This window comes from Grus americana, chromosome 2, assembly GCF_028858705.1.
Source record: "Grus americana isolate bGruAme1 chromosome 2, bGruAme1.mat, whole genome shotgun sequence".
NCBI lineage: Eukaryota > Metazoa > Chordata > Aves > Gruiformes > Gruidae > Grus > Grus americana.
In genome coordinates, this window is record NC_072853.1 from 168,155,909 (window position 1) to 168,179,336 (window position 23,428).

Below are 23,428 nucleotides of genomic sequence, written 5' to 3' on the forward strand. Positions count from 1 at the left end.
TCAAAGGAGGATGCCTTAAAAGTATCCGAGCCCTCACTACGATGCAGCTCCAGAAGAATTCACCTTTCGATTTATTCAATTAATCTCTCGATTGGCAAATTTTTGGCCAATTCCTACGAGGACCTGGAAGCCTTTGCCATTAGAAGGGGCCGTAGTTCCTCGCCCGGCTCCCCGCTCGCGCTCACCACACACGACTAAACGGGAGGTGTTTTATTGTGTGCCACCGAATTAATCAGGGGCCGCGCCTGGGGGCAGGAGCAGAGGCGGGCAGGACCAGGGAGGGGGTCCCTCCCCGACCCAAAGGGCCCCCGGCCGCCCTCTGCCCCCCTCCGGGCCCAGCCCCAGGGCAGCCCCCGGCTCAGGCCCAGGCCGGGCCAGAGCTGTGGGGCCGAGGCCTGCGGGGACACTGCGGGCAGGGCCCCACGGGGGCTACCCACGGGGACTACCGGCAGGGCCCAGCGGGGCTACCGGTGCCCCGGGGCCGGGGGTTGCCGGGCCCAGCAGCGCCTCGGGCCTGCACCGGGCCGGGCCTGCCTGGGGATAGGCGTTGTCATAGAAACCGCCCGTACCCTCCCCGGGGGCGGAGCGTCGCCATGGGAACAGCCATCTTTCCCCCTATCAGCGAGCGAGGCGTCGCTATGGGAACGGCCCTTGCCACGCCTCAGGGGGTGGGGCCTCGCCCCGCGAACAGCCCGTGGGCCGCCTGCAGGAGGCGGGCGAAACGTCGCCATGGCAACCACCCTCACCGCGCCGCGGGGGGGGCGGAGCGTCTCCATGGGAACGGCGCCACAGGGGGCGTGGCGACGGCACCGGACGAGGCGGGGCGAGGCTGCCTCCCCAGAGGACTCGGTTTCCCGTGAGGCTCCGCGCGCGGTTCCGGCGGGCGGGCGGGCGGTTCCGGCGGGCGCAGGCCGGGATGGAGGCCGTGCCCCGCATGCCCATGATCTGGCTCGACCTCAAGGAGGCCGGGGAGTTCGCCTTCAACGCCGCCGTCAAGAAGGTGGGGCCGGGCGTTGGGGGAAAGCGGCTGGGGCCTGCTGAGGGGTTCCCGGGGAGAGGGGGGGGAGCGGACGGACCCCTGTCAGGGGCGGGGCGGGAGGGGCCTGTGAGGGAAGGGAGGGCTTGGGGAGGGGGGGATCGGGGGCTCCGTGAGGGGTGTTTGGGGTCTGTGAGGGAAGGGAGTGCTTGGGGTGGGGCGTAGGGGGGGATCGGGGGCTCTGTGAGGGGTGTTTGTGGGTGTGTGAGGGAAGGGAGTGCTTGGGGAGGGGGGGAGGGGGGATCGAGGGGCTGTGTGTGAGGCGTGTGAGGGAGGGGAGTGCTTGGGGGGTGGGGAGAGGGGTCTGTGAGGGAGGGGAGTGCTTGGGGTGGGGGGGGATCGGGGGCTCCGTGAGGGGTGTTTGGCGTCTGTGAGGATGAGGAGGGCTTGAGGGAGGAAGAGTGGCTCTATGGGGGGTGTTTGGGGTCTGGGAGGGAGGGGAGTGCTTGGGGCATGGGGTGGGATCGGGGGCTCCGAGGGGTGTTTGGGCTGTGAGGAGTCTTTGGGGTGCACAGAGAAGGGGTGCAGAGGGGGTCAGGGATTTTTGGGAGGCCCTGGTGGGGCAGGGAGTTATATCTGGGGATGTTTGGGGGGGGCTGTGGGTCAGGGTGTTGGGGGGTGCCTGGAGGTGGGGAGGACTGGGGCAGGGCTGCTGGGGGCACTGTCAGGGCCCTGGGGGGTTCCTGGCTGTGACGGGGCAGGGACGTGGCTGAGGTGCCCCGGCTGGGTCTGCGGTGGCTCCTCGCCCTGTGGCGGCTCTGCCCTGCGTGGCACAGAGAGACCAAGTGCATCTCTGCCCCCGTCAGCCCCCCCCCCCCGGCTTGGCCCCGCTTGCTTCACTGCCTCCTCAGGGCTGCAGGACCGTCCTCGGTGGCCGGGCTCAGCGGGTCCCCACTAACACGGTGCTGTCGAGGGGCAGAGTTTGGGGAGGGGGGGGAGTCCCTGGAGCCCTCCCCATCTCAGGCAGAGCCTTCCCCAGCCGCCTTGGGGGTGAGCGGTGAGTTGGCAAGTCCATCCCTGCCGCATGTGACTGCGCTGACTCCCGACGCCGCAGCCGCCCTTCCCTGAGCCCTGCCGCTGGATCCGGCCTCCGCCGGCAGCGGTCGTTATTAACGCCGTGGTGGGTGTCGTTAGGAGATCCGGGTCGGCGATGGCCGATCCCTCGCGTCTCCTTTCCCCTCCGCTTCCGCGGGCTCGTGTACAAGGGGGAAGCGAGGAGGGGGGGAGCTGGTTTTCCCACCACCAGCAACCCAGGCTGATCGTCAGCCGCTTAAAAGCCCCGATCCCTCTGCAGCGCCATCGGAGGAAGGTTAAGAGTACGGTGGGTGTGAGGTGATGGGCTCCTTCCCTCCCGGGGGACGCGACCTGCCCTTGCCGCCCTGGCAGGGACCGAACCGATGGCTTCAGGGAGGTGAAGCACTTAATTAAGCAGCTGTAAACAAACTCCACCTATGACTGGCATTTTCTAGTGCCACCTATGGACGAAAATCATGATTTATTGATGTGGAGGGAGGATGGGGGCGTTTCTCCTGTGTTTGTGCCACCACCTCATTCCTGCCCTGCTGATTTTTGGGGGGCTGGTTTCCCATCGGGCCCTGGCAGCAGCGTTAGTGTGGCAGGAATGTCCCTGTGCCGGGAGGAAGGTGTCGCGGGATCGCCGAGCTGAGTCATGCCGTGCCAGCCCGGACAAGGTGTGGTGGCCATCGGTGCGGCTCCGGCCCCGCTGTGCCTGCCTGCGAGCGCCGGGGGAGCTGGCCGTGCCGTGGGCCTTGTGGTGGCACCCCACGGGGAGCTGCGGCAGAGAGGACGGTGACCTCCAGGTCCGAGCTGGGCCCGAGGAGTGGCGGCTTATCAAAAGTGGGTTCTTTAGGGAATTTTTGTGTAGGGCAGCAGGTAGAAGTCTGTTTTGTGAACCAGGTTTCCCTGCAGATGTTTGGTGGAAACACACTCTGTTTTGCTGGCTCGGGAGAAGGAAAAGGGAATAGAAACCTGGCACCCTGGTCAAAACAGAGAGGGAGGAGAGGAAACTTCCCTTGTTTCTCCAGCGCTGAGCTGCGTTAACCTTGAGCTTAAGTGGCAGAGGGGGCGGGCAGCCCTTCCAATGTCCCCAACCTCCCTTGACCCGGCAGCCGCTGGGCTGGATCAAGCCCCCAGGGTCTGCCCGGGCAGAGTGGGGCTGTGGATCCCTGGCTCTCCCCCACGGCTGCCGGGAAGGTTGGATGAATTCCTGCCCAGACCTTTGGAGGATCCCAAGTTGCCTGTGGTTGGGAAGTGCTGTGCTTGCCGACTGAGCGTTTTTGGCCAAACTGTGGCTCCGGCTCCTCTCTGTGGTGACTGAGGAGCCTCCGGCAGGGGCTGCAGCGCCGTGCTGTTGCACACAGGCACATGCTACCCCGTTTCGTTTCTCTTTCGGCCCTCACCGTGGTGAGCTGGATCGGTGCCTCTGCCCAGGGCTTTTCCTCCTGACGTTGTCTCTGCAGGACCCTGCACCCTGGCTTTGCGTTAATCTAGGTTCAGCAGGAGCTGGGCAAGTTTTGGGGGGAAAACAAGTTCCGAACTAGAAGATGCAAGGCTCCGAGCTGGCATGTGCCCCTTCACGCTGCCAGACCTACCGCGGGGGCTTCTCCTGGGCGTCTCTGGAGAGCTGCCAGCTGTGGCTTTGGCGTGGGACTGGGAAGGTGGCTCTGGGTGTTGGACAGGGCCAGGTTCTCACCCTTCTCTTCCCCTTCCAGTTTGTCCTGAAGAACTATGGGGAGAACCCGGAGAACTACAACGAGGAGCTGCGGAAGCTGGAGGTGCTCCGGCAGGTAAGCCGGGCTCCGTCCCAAATCGCTCACAGCCCCGGTGAGACCTACTGGAGCCAAACTGGGGGAGCTGGTTCATCATCCCCACCGTCTGCTGGCTCCCACCGCCTCCCTGGACTGGGAGCTGTGCCAGAGCCGTGCCGTGGCTGCTCCTCTTCCTCACCAGCGGCCCACGGATGAGGCTTTTGGCAGCCGGGCTGCGTCCTGGGCTCCCCACATGACTCAGAGTTCCCAAGGAGCACACAGGGGTTGGGCGTTAGGGCTCTGCTGTATCCGCTTCCCTGAATCTGGGGGGGTTTGTGTCAAATACAAGCCTGTTGGGTGGAAGGAATGGTTTTGTCCGGTCGGGCTGGTGCCTGAGGTCTTTGCAGGGAATAAATCAGCCCTTTGCTCTCAGCTCCAGAGCCCAAATATTTGTGCTAGTCACTGGGGTCATTAATTTGGGGGCCACTGAGCAGGTTAGAGACAGCCTTGGCCCCGGGCAGCTGGTAGCTGAGGCACGGGTGGTAAAACCGGCTGGAGACGGTCAGAGACTTGCCCCGGACCGGTGCCGGTTTGTGCCGTGCCGTGCCGCAGGTTTTGTAGCGAGACTGTAAGCTTGATGTGCAAGTGGAGCTGGGGTAACTCGTGGTGCTGGCACCGGGGTCATCTCAGCAGCGTCTCCAAAGCACGGTGGTCTTCCGGCAGGCACAGAGGTGGGTGGGTGCTTAAACACCCACAGCCCAGGGGCTGGGGAGCTCTGGCCTCTGCCTGCAGGCTTAACCCTGAAGCGGGAGGTTGGGAAACCTTTCCAGGGTCTCCTGCTCTTCCCTTCCTTCTCCCGACACAGCTTTGCTGTAGCTGCGGGTCCTGTGCCCTGTCCAGGACACCCCCTTTTCAGTCACCTCCAAATTTCTCCCATTTATTTCGCCCTTAGGAGCCTGTGCCGAGGAGAGCAGAGACTCTTCCTCCCCAAACTGGTTACTCCGGATCCGTAAAGCTGCTCCCTCCAGTCTCATTTTTTGGCAAACAGACCTGTTTTTCTAGCTGCCTTACACAGGTGTTTTCTGTGAGGCCTTGCTCCTTCCCGCCGTGCCGCTTCATCCTAGGGCAGCTGGCCGATGCCCGGCTCTGGCCGTTCCCTCCTGCCTGCACGTCTCACCAAAAATCTGTCTGATGTGTTAACCGTGAGCACGGTCCTGTCCACGGGGCAGCCTCTTCCTCTTCGTCCTCCTCCTCTCTCCCCTCCAGAGCGCCGTCAACGTGCCCAGGGACTTTGAGGGCTGCAGCACGCTGCGGAAGTACTTTGGCCAACTCCACTACCTGCAGAGCCGCATCCCCATGGGCGCCGAGCAGGAGGCGGCCGTCCCCATCGCGTGGTGAGGGCAGCAGCATGCTGGGGCCGAGGAGAAGGAGCCTCTTCGCTCCGGTGTGGGGCTCGGGTGTTGTGGATGGGAAGGTTGGCTCCTTCGTGGGCATCCGATACGCTCCTCCCCGAAGCCCATCAGCTGAACCTGGGTGGCCTGGGGACCCCTTAGGAGATGCCGTCCTGCCCTGGGGATCAGGCAACGTGGTAGCTGGCTCTGAGGAGACGCAGGGCAGCGTCACCACGCAAGGTGACGGTGCCGAGATCCCCCTGGGGTGGCAGAGTTGCTTGGCCGTGTGTAAACGGGGTTTCTGTGTGCTGCCAAAGCCAAAACGACCCTGCCGTGTGGAGACGCACCGTCCCACAAGCTCCCACCGCCTCCGGCACCTTGGCTCGATGCCCAGGGTGATGCCAGGCAGGAGGGCCCCTTCTCCGAACCTCCGAGGGAGCTGTCTCCTGGCAAAGCCTTTTCCTGGCCTCCACCTGCAGCTGGTAACCAGGCTTCTCTCCTCGCAGGACTGAGATCTTCTCAGGCAAGACGGTGACGCACGAGGACATCAAGTACGAGCAGGCGTGCATCCTCTACAACCTGGGTAAGGGTCTGGCAGACCGCCTGCCCTCGTGCTCTGCCCTGGATGCCAGGGATGTCCCTCCCCTCTGCCCGGCCTTTGCTCTGAGCTCCAGGTCAGCCTTCCTCAGAGTGGCCAGGCAGCAGCACGGCACGCCTGGTCCCACCAGCGGCCGTGGCTCAGCCTGGTTGTACATCTTCCCCTCCTCTGTGCTGTCCGTGGGGCTGGGTGGGTGCTCAGCGTCGGAGCTGCAGGAGAGGTTAAGTTTGGCTTTGGTCAGAAGCCTCATCTCCCTTGCTGGTCGTGTGCCGCCCTGCGCCTCGCTCAGAGGTTGCACCGAGGAGGCTGACAGCAAGTTGCAGCGTTACAAATGCCCTTTGTGGCACAGTGACGGCCGCAGTCAGGCTTTGTCCAGCTCATCCAGCATCCCATCTCCTCCAAAGCAGCAAATGGGTGTAAATCCATCAAATCTGACACTTGTCCCCCCTCCCTTGCTCTCCACCCGTGGACAATCGTGGCTCAGAGTGCAGTTTTTCTTTTTGGTAGCCCCAAAGGGAAGGTGACACCCAGTGCCTGGACACCTAACGCAGGTGAAACCGCCCCCATCCCTGGCGTCGTGGCTGCCCCTTTCGCTGCAGCTCAGGAGCTGCCTGCGCTCTCCCAGCCGACCACACGCAGCTTTAGCTGAAACCCCCCAGGCTGCAGGGCCGCACGCTGTGCAGCAGGAGCTGACGTGGTGCCCAGGCCCCTTTCGAGAGGTGGCTGCTCCCTGAAGTTGGTAGAAACACATCTGTTAAACCAAGAGGATGTTAGATACTCACTTTTTAATATTTAGGGTTTGTTTCCAGCCTGGGACTTTCCTGTACTGAATGACTTGCGTGCGCAGTCTTTTTGCAGGGCACTGCAGCACGTGGGTGCCCTGTGAGATGGGCACAGCACCCACAGAGCACCGGCTGGGTGCTGTCGGGTGTCTGTGTCCGACGTGCGGCAGATTTTGGCTTCTCTCTGGTCCGAGACACCCAGTCTGGGAGCAGTGAGTGGGGGCTGGCAGGGTCCCCTCACCCCACTGAGCCGCCGTCCTCTTTCCGCAGGTGCGCTGCACTCCATGCTGGGCGCCATGGACAAGAGAGTGTCCGAGGAGGTAACGATCCCCTGGGTCCTCCCTCTGCACCTTTTCTCTCCCATGTGGTTAACAGCCACGAGCTGGTAACGCTGAGGACTTCTCCTCCGTAACCCTGGGTGATTAAAAGCATCTCGACGTCAGACGCCGGCTCTGGATGTCTGCTGTGACCCAGTATCGCTGCAAAGCATTACGAGGAGCCACCTCCTCCTGGTTGTGTCCTTGCCTGCCCCAGCGTTGCCGTCCCTGCTCCAGCGAGGCTCTGCCTGCTCGCTGGCCGGGCTGACCTTCCACCCTCAGCACGTAGGGCCAGGAGGGGAGACATCTGACGCAGCTTGGGGCGTGCACGACCAGGGGAAAGCGCTGAGCTGTTTAGAGCCCTGTGAGCCCAGGGACTCGCTCCAGGCTTGAGGCAGCTGCTTTTTGGGGTCTCGGAGGAGGCAGGGAACACCTAACCCCTTCTGAGCTGGGGTTTATCACCCAAACCTCCCCATCTGAAAGGAAAGCCCTGCTTTTCCAGTCTGGCCAAGTCTCCACAAATTCCTCGTGTCCAGCAGCACGTGCCCACAGACATCAGCTGGCTCGGCGTGCCTGCAGGAGGGCTGCGCGTGTCCGACACGTGTTCTCCATCCTTTCAGGGCATGAAGGTTTCCTGCACCCACTTCCAGTGCGCCGCCGGGGCGTTTACGTACCTGCGGGATCACTTCCCTCACTCCTACAGCGTAGACATGAGCCACCAGATCCTCAACCTCAACATCAACCTCATGCTGGTAGGAACTGGGCTCTGCCTCTGCCAGGGCACTGGTTGCACTGGGACGGCTCCTTGCACGCCTCGGGGGCTGCTGCTGCTTGACCGGGAGAGGGGTGTTTCTAGGGTTGGGTGCTCCTCGTTGAGTCCGAGCGCTTGGAGCCGGGTGAGACAGGACCCCAGTGCTCCGTGGGGGCTGTTTGTAGGGTTCGGGCTGCTGTAGGCAATGGGGGCTCCCTCCTGCAGGAGGGAAGGAGATCTGGGGAGGCAGTGGGGAAGAGGGAAGGCTCTGTGCTGCGCTGCAGTTGTTGGGGCATCCCTTGGGGCTCCTGGTTGCTGTGCTCCACTGCCCTCCCAAGAAAGGAGCTGTAGGTGGTGGGTCCTGCCAGGGGTCAGGGCCTGGTGCTCGTTTGGATGCGGGAGGGTTTCCCAAGGTGTAGGGGAAAGCGAGTATTCCCCTCTCGTCTTCGGCAGGGCCAGGCGCAGGAGTGTCTCCTGGAGAAATCCATGCTGGACAACAGAAAGAGTTTCCTCGTGGCCAGGATCAGCGCCCAGGTGAGCTCCTGGGCAAACCCTGCTGTGCTTCAGCTTCTGCCTCAGCGCCTGCTGTTCCCAACACACAGAGCGACGCGTGGGATCAGGAGCTCGGGGAGGGTGTCCCAGACCCTGCACAGCGTCGGCACGGTCAGACAGTGGTACAGGGTGCTGCCATTGCCTCGGGCTGTGAGCACAACCACCAGCTCCTCAAAGGAGAGCGTAAAATACTCCGGAGGGAAGGGATGCCGTCCAGAGGGACCTGGAGAGGTGGGACCGTGTGAACCACATGGAGTTCAACAAGGCCAAGGGCAAGGTCCTGCACGTGGGTCGGGGCAGTCCCAAGCACAACTCCAGGCTGGGTGCAGAATGGATGGAGAGCAGCCCTGAGGAGAAGGACTTGGGGTGTTGGGGGACGAGAAGCTCCACATGAGCCGGCAACGTGCGCTGGCAGCCCAGAAAGCCACCCGTGTCCTGGGCTGCGTGTCCAGCAGCGTGAGCAGCAGGTCGAGGGAGGGGATTCTGCCCCTCTGCTCCGCTCTGGGGAGACCCCCCTGCAGTGCTGCGTCCAGCTCGGGGGTCCCCAGGACAAGAAGGACACGGAGCTGTTGGGGCGAGTCCAGAGGAGGCCACGGAGATGCTGCGAGGGCTGGAGCACCTCTGCTCTGGAGACCTCAGGCTGAGAGAGTTGGGCTGGTTCAGCCTGGAGAAGAGAAGGCTGTGGGGAGACCTTCGAGCCCCTTCCAGTCCCTGCAGGGGCTCCAGGAAAGCTGGAGAGGGGCTGGTGCCAAGGGCAGGGAGTGCCAGGCCAAGGGGAATGGCCTGAAGCTGCAGGAGGGGAGATGGAGATGGGATGGGAGGCAGAAATCCTTCCCTGTGAGGGTGCTGAGGCCCTGGCCCAGGGTGCCCAGAGAAGCTGTGGCTGCCCCTGGCTCCCTGGCAGGGTTCAAGGCCAGGTTGGATGGGGCTTTGGGCAAGCTGGGCTAGTGGAGGGTGTCCCTGCCCATGGCAGGGGTGGCACTGGGTGGGCTGGGAGGTCCCTGCCCACCCAAACCACTCTGGGATTCTAACCCTCCATGTGGGGTAGGTTTATCATGGTGATGTCACTAGTCCCTGGCTCTGACCTAAAATGCATCTGTGGGTTCCCCACTGGCTGTTTTGCTGTGCTGGCTGTTTGATCTGAGTCCTTGGGCACAAACACTGGTGCTGGTGAATCTTCCTTTCCCTCCTGCTCTCAGTTCCACCTGAGATCCGGCTTTCTGGGGGGTTTCCAAACACCCGTCCCTCTCTCCGTAGGTGGTGGATTACTACAAAGAGGCCTGCCGGGCGCTGGAAAACTCAGAGACGGCCTCGCTGCTGGGAAAGATCCAGAAGGACTGGAAGAAGCTGGTTCAAATGAAAATCTATTATTTTGCTGCTGTGGCCCATGTAAGTGGGGAGACCAACGGGGAGGCAGCTTGGCTGTGGTGGGGGGACCTGCCCTCTACTCCCACCCCAGTTTGGGCTGCTCACACCCTCTGTGAGCGATGCTCACCTCAACACGATCAGCAAAGGGGCTCTGGCTGCTCTGGGGGCTTTTCTTGCCTGTCTTGAAGATCTCCCTCAAGTCAGGGAGCTCTGACACCACTGATGCGTGATTTCTTGCAGCTGCACATGGGAAAACAGGCCGAGGAGCAGCAGAAGTTTGGGGAAAGGGTAAGCAGAGCCGTGTCAGCCTGGTCCGGGCTCTGGATAGCGCTCCGGCCCGTGGAGGGTTGAGTTCTGGAAGGGATTATCACACTAGTGACACTGGGTATCCGCAGCGCTGGGGACATGAGCGTGTTACCAACGATGCCCTGCCTCCTGCAAGCATTTGTGGGCGTGCTCAGGAAGCCCCGTTACGCTGGAGGAAGCCGCAGCTCTTGGGGGGGCTGGTGGTGATGTTCCTGCGCAAAGCAAGGGCACCTACTTCTGCGCCAGCCCTGGTACCCCTAATTCCCGGTCTCTCTGCAGGTCATCTACTTCCAGAGCGCTCTGGATAAACTCAACGAAGCTATCAAGCTGGCAAAGGTGCGTTCCCGCTCCATCTGGTAGCGGTAATTGTGGCGGGTTGTTTTAAAGATCCTGTGCTGAGCAGTGCCTCAGTCCGGTGGGTGCCAGACTGAGCAGGTGAGAGCTGGTGGTGTCAGTTAAAAGCTTTCTTTGCTGTTGGCTGGGTTGGCAAACCTCTGCTGGCTTCCCAAAGCATCAGTTTCCTCCCCTCTGGGACCGAGGGCTCTGGGATCTCCCGGCTCCTTGGTCTACTGGGGCTTTAGGGGGGGTTGATTTGGGTTTTAACCATTCAGTGGGCAGCTCCAGAAGGGCCGTGGGGTCTGCTGCGCTCGGCCCTGCCGCGTCGGTGGGCTCCCCACGGAGCCCCGGTGTCGGTGCTGGGGAAACCGAGGACAGCCCTGTGACGGGGTCTGCGTGTGAAACTGGGGCGTGGAGGGTTTGGGGCTGCACGGGCGTCTCTGTCCCTTTTTGGGGCGCAAGGAGAGATGGCTGGCGAGGCTGCTGCTGGCTCCCAGGCACGCTTGGGCAGCGATGCCCGTTCCCTGCCCGCACTAACTCCTTCTCATTTCTGCAGGGCCAGCCGGAAGCCGTCCAGGAAGCCCTGAGGTTCGCCATGGATGTGATCGGTGGCAAGTGAGTCCGTGCACGGGGCACCCCTGGACGTGATCGTTCTGCTTCCCTGTGGCTCAGAAGTGCCGGGTGACCGTCCCCGGTGTTCCCCGACAGGCAGAGCCAAGCACCCCGTGCTGCCTGAGGCTCTCGTGACGTGTGGCTGCCGTGGAAGCTGCTTTCTGCTCTCCCTGGAGTGAGCCCAAGCGTCCCGGGGCCTGACCGAACTGGGAGCGAGCTCAGGGAGCCGGGGATGCTGTCTGCTCCTCGCCAACGCAGCATCGCTTCTTGATTTTAGGTACAATTCGGCCAAAAAGGACAATGACTTCATCTACCACGAAGCCGTGCCTGCGCTGGACACCCTGCAGTCCGTGAAAGGTGAGGTTGGGCAGCGTCCACTCCTGCCAGCTGCGAGAGGGACACGCACGCGGTGAATCCATGGGGCTCTGGGACCCTTGGGACCAGTGGGGCTTCCTGCCGTGATGCCGTGCTGACCGGGGATCCGCCAGGAATGAGGGTGTTGAGCGGGAGGACCTCTCTCGGGAATAATCGGCTCCCTGTGGAGGTTTGACAGGCGCATGCTGTGTGTTCCACCCCCAGGTGCCCCGTTGGTGAAAGCTCTCCCCGTCAACCCCACGGATCCAGCTGTCACCGGCCCCGATATATTTGCCAAGCTGGTGCCCATGGCTGCCCACGAGGCCTCTTCCCTGTACAGGTGTGTGCCGGGCTGCGGCGCGGGCGGGCACGGCTCTGGTTGGATCTCTGGCAACCGAGCTCAACACGGAGCCTGTGCCCTGGCTCAGCCTCTCTGCGGGCCGAAGGGAGCTGGAGGGGACCAAACCAGCCGCGGTGGTTTCCTTGGGGAGCCACCACCCACCCCAAACGTCCCTGAATCCTCCTCGTGTCTGGCCCGGGGATGACCGGGGCTCTGGCCGATTCCCGCAGGGCTCGGAGCACTTGGGATTTACGGTGATTTCCCACCTCCTGTCGCAGCACTAAAGGATTTTTTTTTCCCTCCTCTGTCACAGCGAGGAGAAGGCCAAACTGCTGAGGGACGTGATGGCAAAAATTGAAGCCAAGAACGAAGTGCTGGAGTACGTGTGAGCCGCAACTGAAGGGGGCCCTGGCCAATCCCTTCCCGCTGGAGGCCCAGGCAGCGGTTGGGTGTCCCCGTTGTCCCCTCCCTGGGTGTCCCACCCTGACACCGACGGGAACACTGACGTCCCGGATCTGTCATGGTCAAGTCCCAGTTTGCCCAGCTCTGGGCAGACCCATCCCCCAGCAGGTTCCAGTCCCAGTGATCGGTCCCCAACTTCACCCTGCAGCTTTGCTGAGGCCATCGGGGGTGATGCTGCCCTGCTGCACCCCGACCTGGCCACGGTTTGGGGTGGGGGACCCTGCAGGGAGGTGGGGGGGCTCTGCCACCGCTCAGAGGCTTGTTCTCCCACCTGTAGCCAGTTCATGGACTCCATGCAGCTGGACCCCGAGACCGTGGACAACCTGGACATGTACAACCACATCCCCCCCATCCTGATGGAGAAATGCGCCGCGCTCAGCGTGCGCCCCGACACCGTCAAGAACCTCGTCCAGTCCATGCAGGGTAAGGATGGGGGGGACCTACGGGGGGCACACCAGGGATGTCCGGCCTGGCCCCGCCGCTCCCTGGCCGGGGCTCGGCATCGGGAACGGCAGCTCTGACCACTGACTCTTTGCCGATATAAATTCCTTCGCCCCAAGGCGTTTATTTCCTCTTGGCCGGCTGTGGGGGATGCTGCTTCCTCGCAGGCCAGGCCACCCGTTGCCTCGCTGGTGGCCGTAGCCCCCCCCCCCCGTGCCCAGCCTGCGGGCCGCAGCCAGGGGGTCCGGTGCTGTCTGGAGCCTGTTACGGGCATCTCCCCGATGCAGGCAGGCCCTGGGGTGTCCTTGCCTTGGCTGGCTGCCCACAGCCAGCTTTATTCTTCAGGCCTTCACGTGTCTCTCCCGTGCAGTGCTCTCCGGGGTCTTCACTGACGTGGAGGCTTCCCTAAAGGAGATCCGAGATCTCCTCGAGGAGGATGAGGTTCAGGAGCGGAAGCTGCAGGAGCTGCTTGGGAAGGTCCCTCAGCCGCAGGGGTCCCCCCCGCCGCCCTCCCCGGGGCTGGCCGAGGTCAGCAAGGAGTGCTCCAAGTACATGGAGGTGCACGAGAAGGCCAGCTTCACCAACACCGAGCTCCACAAAGCCATGAACCTGCACATCGGCAACCTCCGCCTGCTCAGCGGGCCGCTGGAGCAGGTCCGGGCCGCGCTGCCCTCGCCCACCTTGACCGAAGGTGAGTGGTTCCGCGCCCCGCGCTGGGGGCAGATCTGGCTGCGCTCGCAGCCGTCCCGGCCTCCCAACAGCAGGCCGGGCTGGGGGAAGGCAGGTCTGCTTCCCTCTCGCGTTGCCCTGCGCCTTGGCTTGCGCTGCGTTGGCATCGGCCGGCTGCGTGGTCCGTTGTGAGCCGGGGTGGGGGCTTGTTCCCCTGAAACCTGCAAAATAGGGTCTGGTGTGGGGGCAGGGACGCGGTTACTGTCCCGGCAAATGCCCAGCTTTCCACCGGCTGCACCAGGACAAGCCCAGGCTGGCTCCTCGCCCCCGCCGTGCCCTCCCCTCGGCCGCAGTACGTCCCGTGAGCGGACTCTGGCCAGGGAGACTGCGCTGGGCTCGGCAGGGTCCGTTGTGGCTGCTCAGCCCCGTCCCGTCCCGCAGACGACAAACAGGTCCTGCAGAACCTGAAGCGGATCCTGGCCAAGGTGCAGGAGATGAGGGACCAGCGGATGTCCCTGGAGCAGCAGCTGCGTGAGATGATCCAGAAGGATGATATCACCACCTCGCTGGTCACCACCGACCGCTCCGAGATGAAGGTGGGTGCCAGCCGCTGTTTGGGGAAGCCCCTCTGTGTGCTACGCGTCCCGATTAGGGCTCTGCCCTCTCCCAACCTACCCCTGAGCCCCCCCGGCCGCCTGCGGCCCCTCAGATCCTCCCCTTTCTTGGCAGAAACTCTTCGAGGAGCAGCTGAAGAAGTATGACCAGATCAAGGTCTACCTGGAGCAGAACCTGGCTGCTCAGGAGAACGTCCTGAAGGCCCTGACGGACGCCAACGTCAAGTACGCAGCTGTGCGCAAGGCCCTGGCCGAGGTGGAGCACAAGTGAGTGGGTTGCGGGCCTGGCCGGGGTTGGGGCAGGGGGGACAGTATTCCCTGGTGGGGTCTTGGTGCATGGGAACAGCCCTCAGCCGCCCCAGGGAGAGGTGTGGGGGCACCACCAGCTCCTCTGCTCTGTCCCTTGTCGTGCCCGGCTGCTGGGGGGCCGCTGGTGGCTGTGTGTCCTGCACCCCGGGGGTTTCCCTGGGACACCCAGCTCCGGCCTGGCATTACGTCCCCGTTCAGCTCCTCTGCCCCGTCTCCCCAGGTGGAACACCACCGTTCAGACCTTGGTGGCCTCCTATGAAGCCTATGAGGACCTGATGAAGAAATCGCAGGAGGGGAAGGACTTCTACACCGACCTGGAGGGGAAAGCTGCCAAACTGCTGGAGAAGGCCCGGGCTGCCTGCCAAGCCGCCGAGGCCAACAGGCAGCAGATCCTGGAGAAGTAGGTGGTGCCGCGCCCGTCGCAGACACGCACGCGTGGGCTGGAGGGGACGTAAAGTCTGGGTTGGGGTCCCCGGGAGGTGGGAAGCGGGAAGCCCCTTTGGGTGGTCCGGGCTGTGGCTCAAGGGTTTGGCTTCTGTGCGGTGGCTCCCTGTGCCCAAGGGGGAGGTGAGCAGCACCCGCTGGGCTTCCTTGGGGCGGGCGGCCCCGCGGTGAGCCCTGCGGTGAGCCCCGCGGTGAGCCTTGCTGCCTCCCGCCAGGGAGATGAAGAAGCAGCCGCCCCCTCGGCCCACGGCCCCCAAACCCGCCCTGCAGAAGAAACCGCTGGAGCTGGAAGCCGGCGGGCTGGACGCAAGCGACCTGCCACCGCTGGGCTCCCTGGTGCTGTCGGAGCTGCCGGAGGAGCTGCGCAGCCTGCCGCCGGACGTGCTGGCTGGGCACCTGGCCCGCCTGCCGCCCCACACGCTGGCCGCCCTCACCCTCAACCCAGCCCTGGCCGCCGGGCCGCGGCCCCCCGAGCCCTTCCTGCCCGCGGCCAGGCTGGCCGGCGCCCCGCTGCAGCCCTTCGCCCCTGCCCACTTCCCCGGCCCCCCTGCCCTCCCCGGGCACTACCGCCTGCCAGCAGCACCCGCCTCGGCACCGGGTCCCTTTCCCCCCGCTGGGGGGGCCCCGGTGCAGCTCCTGCAGCCCTCCGCCCCGCAGGCGGCCGGCCCCCCCCCCCAGCTCCGTTCCATCTGCCACCCCCCAGCTCTTCCCGGCCGCCCCGCTGATGCGAGCCCCGGTGCGGCCCGGCACGGCCACGGTGCAGCCCGGCTACGTGGGGCCCCACGTGCTTCCCCCACGCTCGTCCCCGCAGCACAGCCCTGCTCCCGCTGCCCCCTACGGCCTGGGCCAGCCAGGGGTGCCGGCGCCCGGTCCCCTCGGACCCCCCGCCCTGGGACCAGCCCCCGTGGGTGCCCAGCCACGAGTGGGGGGCCCCGAGCCAGCCCCAGGCACCCGGCCGGCCACCACCACGGTGGACAGCATCCAAGCCCCCATCTCCAGCTGCACTGCTCCCCCGCGGCTCCCCGGCCAGGGCCCGGCTGTGCCCCCAGGCCCCTTCCTGCCCCCGCAGCGCCCCGGGGGGCCCCCAGCCCCCTTCCCTTATGCCCAGGGGGGGCTGCAGCCCTTTGGGCAGCCGGCGCAGCACCCGTTCCCTCCTGGGCAGCACCCGCAGGCCTTTGCCCCCGCAGCGCAGCTCCAGCCTGGCATGGAGGTGCCTGCTCGTGCCCCCGGCCCCCGGCAGTTTCCCCCGGCCCCCTTCCTGCCCCCGGGGAGAGCCCAGGTCCCGCTGCCTTTCCAGCCACCCCCCCGGCCCCCACTGCCCCCCCAGCCCCAGTTTGCCCAGCAGCCCTTCGCCGGCCCCGGGGGGCAGCTGCCCCCCCCGGCCCCTGGGCAGCCCCCTCTGGCACCGCAGCTCTACCAGCTCCCGGGGCAGGACAAGCTGCCCCCCCAGGGACTGGCCCCGCACACGGGGGCTCTGCCCTTCCCCAGGGCCCCCAGCCAGAGCGGCCCCCCCACACAGCCTCTGCACACCACGCTGGGGGGGCTGCAGCCGGTGCCCGCCAGCTCCCCTGCTCTGCCCTTCTGTCCCAGCCCTGGCCCCTCCAGTGGCCAGATGCCCCCCGGGACCATGGCCCTGGGCCCCCCCCCGCCTGCCCCTGCCAGCCAGGCTGGCCCCCACCACGTCCCCCCCTCTCCCAGCCCCGGCCTGAGCCAGATGCCGAGCACGGTGGTGGTGCAGGGCCCCCTCGTTCCCTCCCCAGCCCCCTCCCCGCAGCCCATGCAGCCCCCGGCGCTGGTGCCCGGCTCCGGCAGCCTGCCGCAGAGACCCCCACCCTCACTGACGCCAGGCGCGGCCCCGCTCCCCCCGGGCCCCAGCGAGGCCCCCTTCCAGCGGCAGAGCTCCTCCACCGACGACCTCCTGTCCTCCAGCCCCGAGAGCCAGCACGGTGGCTCCAAGGCGGCCGTGGGCCAGCCCCTGCTGCAGCCCACCAAGGCGGATGCCAAGGAAGGGCAGAAGCCCAAGGCGGTGCAGCTGATCGAGAACGATCCCTACGAGAAGCCAGAGCGCGTCCTGCGGCTGCTGGCGGAGCTTGACCGCTTCCGCGGCCTGGTGGAGCGGCTGGAGCGCCCAGGGCCCAGCGGCACCGCTGAGCTGGATGTCGTCTGGAAGGAGCTGCAGGACGCCCAGGAGCGGGACGCCCGGCAGCTCTCCATCGCCATTGCCCGCTGCTACTCCATGAAGAACCGGCACCAGGACATCATGCCCTATGACAGGAACCGCGTTGTCCTCCGCTCGGGCAAGGATGACTACATCAACGCCAGCAGGGTGGAGGACCTCTCACCTTACTGCCCCACCATCATTGCCACCCAGGCCCCGCTGCTGGGCACCGCTGCTGACTTCTGGCTGATGATTTACGAGCAGAAGGTCTCTGTGGTCGTCATGCTGGTGTCGGAGCAGGAGCTGGACAAGGTAGGACCCTTCCCTGGGCGTGCGGTTGTGGAGCTGGCTGGGGCAGAGCTCGCCGTGGCCCCAAGGAGGGGACTATAGTGTCCCTCGCCCCTCCTGGCGCCCATCGCCCCTCCCGGCACCCATCATGTGTCACCGTGCGGCAGCTCCAGGCCCTGAGCCGGGTCAGGGAGGGACAGGAGAGTGCCAGGGGGAGGTGGTCGCCCTGGGTGGGGTGTTATGGTGCTGCCTGCACCCACTCCTGACGGCGCACCCCGTTCCCTCCCCGCAGCAGAAGGTGCTGCGGTACTTCCCCCCTGAGCGGGGACAGCCCATGGTGCAGGGACCCATCACCCTCATCCTCACCAGCCTGAAGGTCGCCCCCACCCACGTGGAGAGGATGATCACACTGCAGTACCGTGACCAGAGCCTGAAGCGCACCGTCATCCACCTCCAGTTCACCTCCTGGCCGGAGCTGTATGCCACAGGGGGGGAATGGGGGGGTCTCGGGGGTCCTGCTGCTGCTGGGGGGGGGGGGGGCGGGGCGCCCACCTGGAGCACCATGGGGCCTCAAACTGCTCCTCTGAGGGGCCCTCAGGACTCCAGCGTGGGGAGGGTTTGGAGCAGCGCTGACCCCGCTGGGGGCGGTGTGTGTGTTTGAGATGGGGATTCCCCCCCCCCCCCCCCCCAATGAGTGTGTGTCCCCCCCCAGGGGCCTGCCTGACAGCAAGGGGAGCCTCCTGCGCTTCATCCAGGAGGTGCACGGCCACTACCTGCACCAGCGCCCGCTGCACACCCCCATCGTCGTGCACTGCAGGTGAGCAGGGCTGGGGGGGATCCTGGGGGCTGGGGGGTGCCCCCCGCCTTGGGCCTCTCACAGGCAGGGCGGGGGTCTCTCTCCCTGCAGCTCCGGGGTGGGCCGCACCGGGGCCTTCTGCCTGCTCTACGCGGCCATGCAGGAGGTGGAGGCGGGCAACGGCATCCCCGACTTGGCACAGCTGGTGAAGCGGATGCGGCAGCAGCGCAAGCACATGCTCCAGGAGAAGGTAGCGGGGCGGTGGGGAGGGGGCCGCTGCCCCCCCAGCTGTGGGGGCCGCTGCCCCTTGAGGGCTCACCCCCCCCCTCCCTGCAGCTCCACCTCAAGTTCTGCTACGAGGCCGTCCTGCTGCACGCTGAGCAGGTGCTGCACCGCCACGGCGTGGGTGCCCCCGCCGTCCCCAAGGCCACCAACAGTGCTTCCCCCAAGGTGGGTGCAGCGTGGGGGGGTGGTGGTGGGGGCTCCCTTACCCCCCCCAGGGCTCATGGGTCCTCTCTCCTGCAGCTCTACTTCCACCAGGACCCCCAGGACCTGGTCCTGGGGGGGGACATGCCCATCAGCTCCATCCAGGCCACCATCGCCAAGCTGAGCATCAAGCCGGCGGGGGCCAGTGGGGAGGCAGGGGGAGGCTGGGTGCTGGATCCTGCCCCCCCACCGGATGCCGCGGACACAGAGGCGCCGGTGCTGCCTGACGGCACGATGGATGTTGTTGGTGCCCCCGTCCCTGAGCCCTCCCCACCGGGACCACCCCTCCCCGAGCCACCAGCTGACACTGAGCGCAGCAACCATGTGGCTGAGAGCCCCCAGGCCCCCGGGGGGGAGCCACTGGTGCCCCCCGCTGCCCCCCCCTCCTCCTCGCTGGAGCTGCTGGCCTCCCTGACACCCGAGGCCTTCACCCTGGACGCCTCCCTCAAGGGCAAGCAGCGGATGAACAAGCAGAACTTCCTGCAGGCGCAGATGGGCGAGGGCCTGCGGGGGCCCCGGCCCAGCGACGACCCCCTCAGCATGCTGGACCCCCTCTGGACACTCAACAAGACGTGAGGGGTGGCAGGGTCTCGTCGTCATCGTGTGTGTGTGGCCCCCGACCCAGCACTACAGCCCTGGGTCCCTGCCTGCTCCCCCTGCCTACAGGTGCTGCCCTCCCTGCTCACTCAGAGCCTGGTTAGGGGTGGGAGCACCCCAGGCAGCTGGGGCTGGGGTACCCCAAGGGAGAGGGGGGGGGTGCATTTGGGGGGTGGTTGGGGCAGGTGTCTACCTTCCCCTTCCCCCCCCCATCCTTCTGCTTTGTACAGGTTTAACATTGGTGGTCGCCACATTATTTGACTCTGATTAGAACTGATTTTTTTTCAGCTCTTTGCTACTAAAATAAAGAGAATTTGATCTGCAGCAGCTGTGCTGGGCCCTGGTGCTGGGGGGGGGGGCTCTCAGTGCCCTGCTCCACCCCGGGGAGGGTCCCAGTGGGCTGCGAGGGAGGTTGCTGGTTCCAGGAGGGTTTCAGCCATGCTCACATTAGTTCCGTTTAATAGAGGTGTCCTCGTACACGTTATAAAACACAGTCTGGTACAAAAAGCGTCCCCTGTACAGTACAAAGCGTACAGCTGGGCTAAGGCCACCCGAGGCGCCGTGCGGAGGAGGAGGAGGAGGAGGAGGAGCTGGGCAGGGGCCAGGGCTGCCCCAGGAGCACCCCGGCCTTCGGTACCCCCTGCCTGCCCCGGGGCTGGCACGGCGCTGCCTCTACAATCGCCAGGATTCAATTAACAGACGTCATCGGCATTTACTTGAGTGAAGAAGAGCGTTAGTGCGAGGGTTCGGTCCCAGCTCAGCCTCACCGGGACCTGGTGACTCGGTGCCCCCCGCCAGGGCGTGGGGCAGCTCTCGGCCCCTGCCCCTCGCTGCCTGGGGCTGGAGCAGGGCTGTAGTGTGACGGGGGGGGAGCTGAGCTCCCCAGCACGCTGTGGAGTAGTTCTGGGGGAGAAGGCCCCTGTCTGGGGGTGCTGCCGGCCCACGGCAGGGTGCTTTGGTCCCACTGCTCCCCTGCTGCGGCCCTGAGGCCTCCCCCCCAGCCCCAAGAGGGTTTCTCCCCTTTTCTTGCAGGGAGGAGGGGGGCAAGAGCTGCTTGCCCGCTCCCAACCTGAGAAAAGCCTCCTCTGGCCCCGCAGTGGGAAAAGGAGGAGGAGAAGGAGGAAGGTGCTATTGCTGCAAACTGGGCGAAGGAGAAAGCTGGGAAGGGCGACTGCACACGGAAGCGGGTTCCGTGCCAGCACCGTGCGGCAGTGGGGCCAAGCCCCGGGGCAGCTCTGCCATGGCGGCTTGGTGGAGCAAGGGCGGGTGCGCCAGCACGGGCGCTGCTGGACTGCTGCTCCCACGCTCTCCTGCCATAATAAATAAATATATACAGCATATAAATAAATAGGGCAGGGACTGCTGCAGCACAGAGCCTGCGAGGGGCCTGGCCAGCCCGGAGCCAGGCAGGTTGGGGCCCTGCCTGCGCTCTAAGGCACGTGGAGGCCAAGCCAAGTGCCCAGGCGGGGTCAGCCCCGTCCTCCTCTGGTGGGACCCGCTGCGCTCGGTGCCCCCCCCAGGGCTGGCAGCCCCCGGCTGCTGCTCCCTGGCCTGGGGCTCACCCTCCAGCAGCTGCCGGGCCGGGGTGCGGGGCTGCTCTTTGTGTGCCGGGAGCGGGCTGGGCAGCGCTGCCCACGATGGCCCCGCTCCCGCCCTGCTGCGTCGAGGGCTGTGAACAAGCTGGAACCTGCTGAGACAGAGCCGGAGCCAGCTTAGCTCAGCCTCCGCAAGGCAACGGGCACCAACGCTGCCCCCAGCTCTGCACCGTGCTCCAGCGCCCGCTGCCATCGCTCGGACTCCCCCAGACAGCCGGTCAGCTCTGGGCAGCCACCACCACCGCACGCTATCCCCAGCCTGTCCCGAGCAGGGAGCCAGAGCAGAGCTCAGCGCTTCAGGAGCTCTGTCCCTGCAGCCTCTGCGTCCCCCTGCACCAGCCGTGGGACCATCACGCCTCTGGGGAGCCCCAGCAACCGCGTGGAAGATGCAGGGACCGGGAAGAAGAGGAGGGCTTGAGCCCTGCAGACTGTTGGGTGACAAGAGTCCGGTTTACGAGGCGGGAAGGCAGCAGAGGCACGCCATGAGAGCCCACCCCTCCTCTGCCCACGCTGCTCTCAACCACGGAAGGGGCCTGGGTGCCCCGTCCCACCTCCTCACTCCACCCAGGCTCCAGCGCCTGCCCCCTCCCTCCCCCCCTCAGTCCAACTTCTCCAGCACCGAGGGCACGTAGACCAGGCTGAGCTCACTCCCGAAGTTGCAGACGATGGCGGCGTTCTCCAGCACGAGGATCTGCCGGGCAGGCTGCGATTCGTTGCTCTTCCCCAGGTAGACGGTCTGGAGCAGGTCGCCGTAGCCGATGTCCCAGAAGGAGACGCAGCCCTGGCCTCCCGTCACCAGCAGGTTGTCGGAGATCACGCCCAGGCTGGCACCGCAGCCCATCTCCTGCGCGGAACGAGAGCATGTCAGAGGGCCAAGCCCAGGGCAGGCGTCCCGGCAGGAACTCGTCTGCGAGGGAGGGCAGCAGCCTGCCCACGCCGCTTCCGCGGCCGGCCCCTGCCATGGCCATTTAGCCACAGCCCCTCTGCCAGCCCGGCCCCGCGGGTGCACACGTGCTGGAATGGGGCCACAGAGCCTCACAGCAGGACAACACAGGCTGGCCAAGCAACAGATTCAGTCTTTTCTGAGCTCTTGCACATTCTATTTACAAACAGGGAAGTTTTCCAAAGCATGCAGAGCTTAAATCGAGATCCCTTCACACCACAAGCCCAGCAGAGGTGGTCTGCGGGGTTTGGCAGGGTCCAGAAAGGCACAGAAGCACCCGTAAGCTTTCCCTGGCTGCTGCCCAGCTACCAACCTGCTGGATAGAATAGAGCTTGATCCCCGAGCTGCGGTCCCAGATGCTGATCACGTCGTCCAAGCCGCTGCTGATGACGCAGGACGTTGTACAGGTGAGGGACGTGACGTCCCCTCGGTGGGCGTACATGTGGCTGACCTTGCTCCCCGTCAGCACGTCCCAAAGGCAGATGGCACCATCCTGGCCTCCGCTCGCTAGCACCATCGTCTGCAAGGACATGGGCAGAACCCAGTCAGGAACCGCAGCGGACGGTGGACAGGGCCCTTTCCATCACACCCTGGAGCTTCACAGTGCCACGGACGTGGGAAGCCGCTAAGCACACAGGCCAATTCCGTACACAAGCACTTCCAGTGCTCCGGGAACACTCCCAGGCTGGCGGAGGTCACAGGAACGTGGGATGGAAACCTGAACTGCCGGCTCGGTGTCTTCCCTGCCTTTTTACGAGTGTTTGAGCAGGCCAGAGGTAACAAAGCCCCAAGCCCAGCAGGACTCCCAGCTGCAGAGAAATCTAAATTCATTTCACGGAGCTGTAAAGCGCCCAGGTGTGGCTCTCCTCCTTCTTTCTCAGGGGAGCTGGCACCTAAAGCCTCTGTGGGGGCTGATTGCAGAGCAGGGCGCGCTCCGCTGGAGCCTGTTGGCTCTGATGCAGGCTGTGCAGCAGCTCAGCTAAACCTACGCTGCTTCTCTCGGGAGACAGCCAGTCCCTGGGACGGCAGACATTCATGGGGCAGGGAATACTCCCGGCTCTGCCCTCAGAGCTGTGTTCAGAACGGCTGGCCTGCCAGCACGGGTACAGCAGGAACGGGGCTTTCCTGCTGCAAACAGGGCAGGGAGACAAAGCACCTCCAGGGAAAGGGATTGCTGCGCTCACAGTTAGCTGGATGGGAAAAGAATGGTTTGGCTTGTAAGGCACCCGGTGAGCACACCGTTCCAGCCGCCAGTGAACCCGCTGCATCCTCAGAGAAGCACACATCAACTTCTCTGCATGTACATCAGAAAAGGGGCCCGGCTCTGGCTGAACCAGCGCTCAGCAGCCATATACAAGGATGTTCTTCGGGGTGCAGACCCAGCTGCACCTTACCTGATCGATGTACACAGCTGTGATTGCTCCTGAGTGACCCTGCAGCGTGAACAAACAGCACGAGTCTTCTAGCCGAAACACCTGCGGGGCGGAAGAGGGAGATGTGAGCATCGGTGAGGCAGCCGTGCTGCAGAGCGATACTACCTGAGCGTGGTCACTCTTGCTAACGAAGCAACAGCTCTCGCTTTATCTGCCTTACTGCCATCTGTACATCTTACTGTACATCTTGCGACAGTCAGGGCCTGTCACAGACTTGGATTAATTAATTAATTGGATATTAGGAAAAATTTCACCAAAAGGGTTGTCAAGACGACAGGGCAGTGGTGGAGTCCCCGTCCCTGGAGGGATTTCAGAGCCGTGTAGATGTGGTGCTTGGGGACATGGGTTAGTGGTGGGCTGGGCAGTGCTGGGGTAACGGTTGGACTCCGTGGTCTTAAGGGTCTTTTCCAACCTAAACAATTCTATGGCTAAGAATGGGGTTCCCCAGAACCCAGACCCTGCTATTCATGAAGTCACCCGTCCCTAAGGCAGGAAGATCTCACACTGCTTAGTGAGTACCTCACACGGGGCTCTGGCCTTCTAACCCCAGTGAGGAGCCCCAGCCAGGCAGACGAGCGTACCACGGGGAGCTTCAGGAACACACTGGGTTGGACTCCAACCACACCCGTCTACCTTTGTGCACATACACACGTCAGCTTTGCCCCCCCACCCACGTACGGGA

General features: G+C 64.8%; 2 protein-coding genes across 8 annotated transcripts in view; one reads left to right on the plus strand and one right to left on the minus strand.

The window, feature by feature from the left end:
* Positions 1–870: 870 nt before the first annotated feature.
* On the plus strand, positions 871–19,099 carry PTPN23 (protein tyrosine phosphatase non-receptor type 23). The gene is given in 26 exon segments (XM_054818741.1): positions 871–1,000; positions 3,769–3,843; positions 5,071–5,198; positions 5,702–5,778; positions 6,846–6,895; positions 7,513–7,644; positions 8,097–8,177; positions 9,453–9,584; positions 9,804–9,851; positions 10,149–10,205; positions 10,762–10,820; positions 11,095–11,174; positions 11,397–11,511; positions 11,825–11,890; positions 12,251–12,396; positions 12,785–13,105; positions 13,525–13,679; positions 13,813–13,964; positions 14,227–14,406; positions 14,666–15,116; positions 15,118–16,920; positions 17,189–17,373; positions 17,609–17,713; positions 17,804–17,942; positions 18,029–18,142; positions 18,218–19,099. Coding segments are annotated over 26 exon segments (5,472 nt in total). The 5' UTR covers positions 871–916; the 3' UTR covers positions 18,755–19,099.
* A 119-nt stretch (positions 19,100–19,218) lies between these two features.
* The window catches only part of SCAP (SREBF chaperone), a 66,252-nt gene continuing 62,042 nt past the window's right edge, over positions 19,219–23,428 (minus strand). For all 7 annotated transcript variants that reach the window (XM_054818743.1, XM_054818742.1, XM_054818747.1 and 4 more), the window contains 3 exons: positions 22,708–22,788; positions 21,627–21,833; positions 19,219–21,214 (listed from right to left, as the gene is read on the minus strand). In XM_054818743.1, the coding sequence (XP_054674718.1) occupies positions 20,969–21,214; positions 21,627–21,833; positions 22,708–22,788 (534 nt within the window). In that variant the 3' untranslated portion in view covers positions 19,219–20,968. The remainder of the gene's footprint in view (positions 21,215–21,626; positions 21,834–22,707; positions 22,789–23,428) is intronic.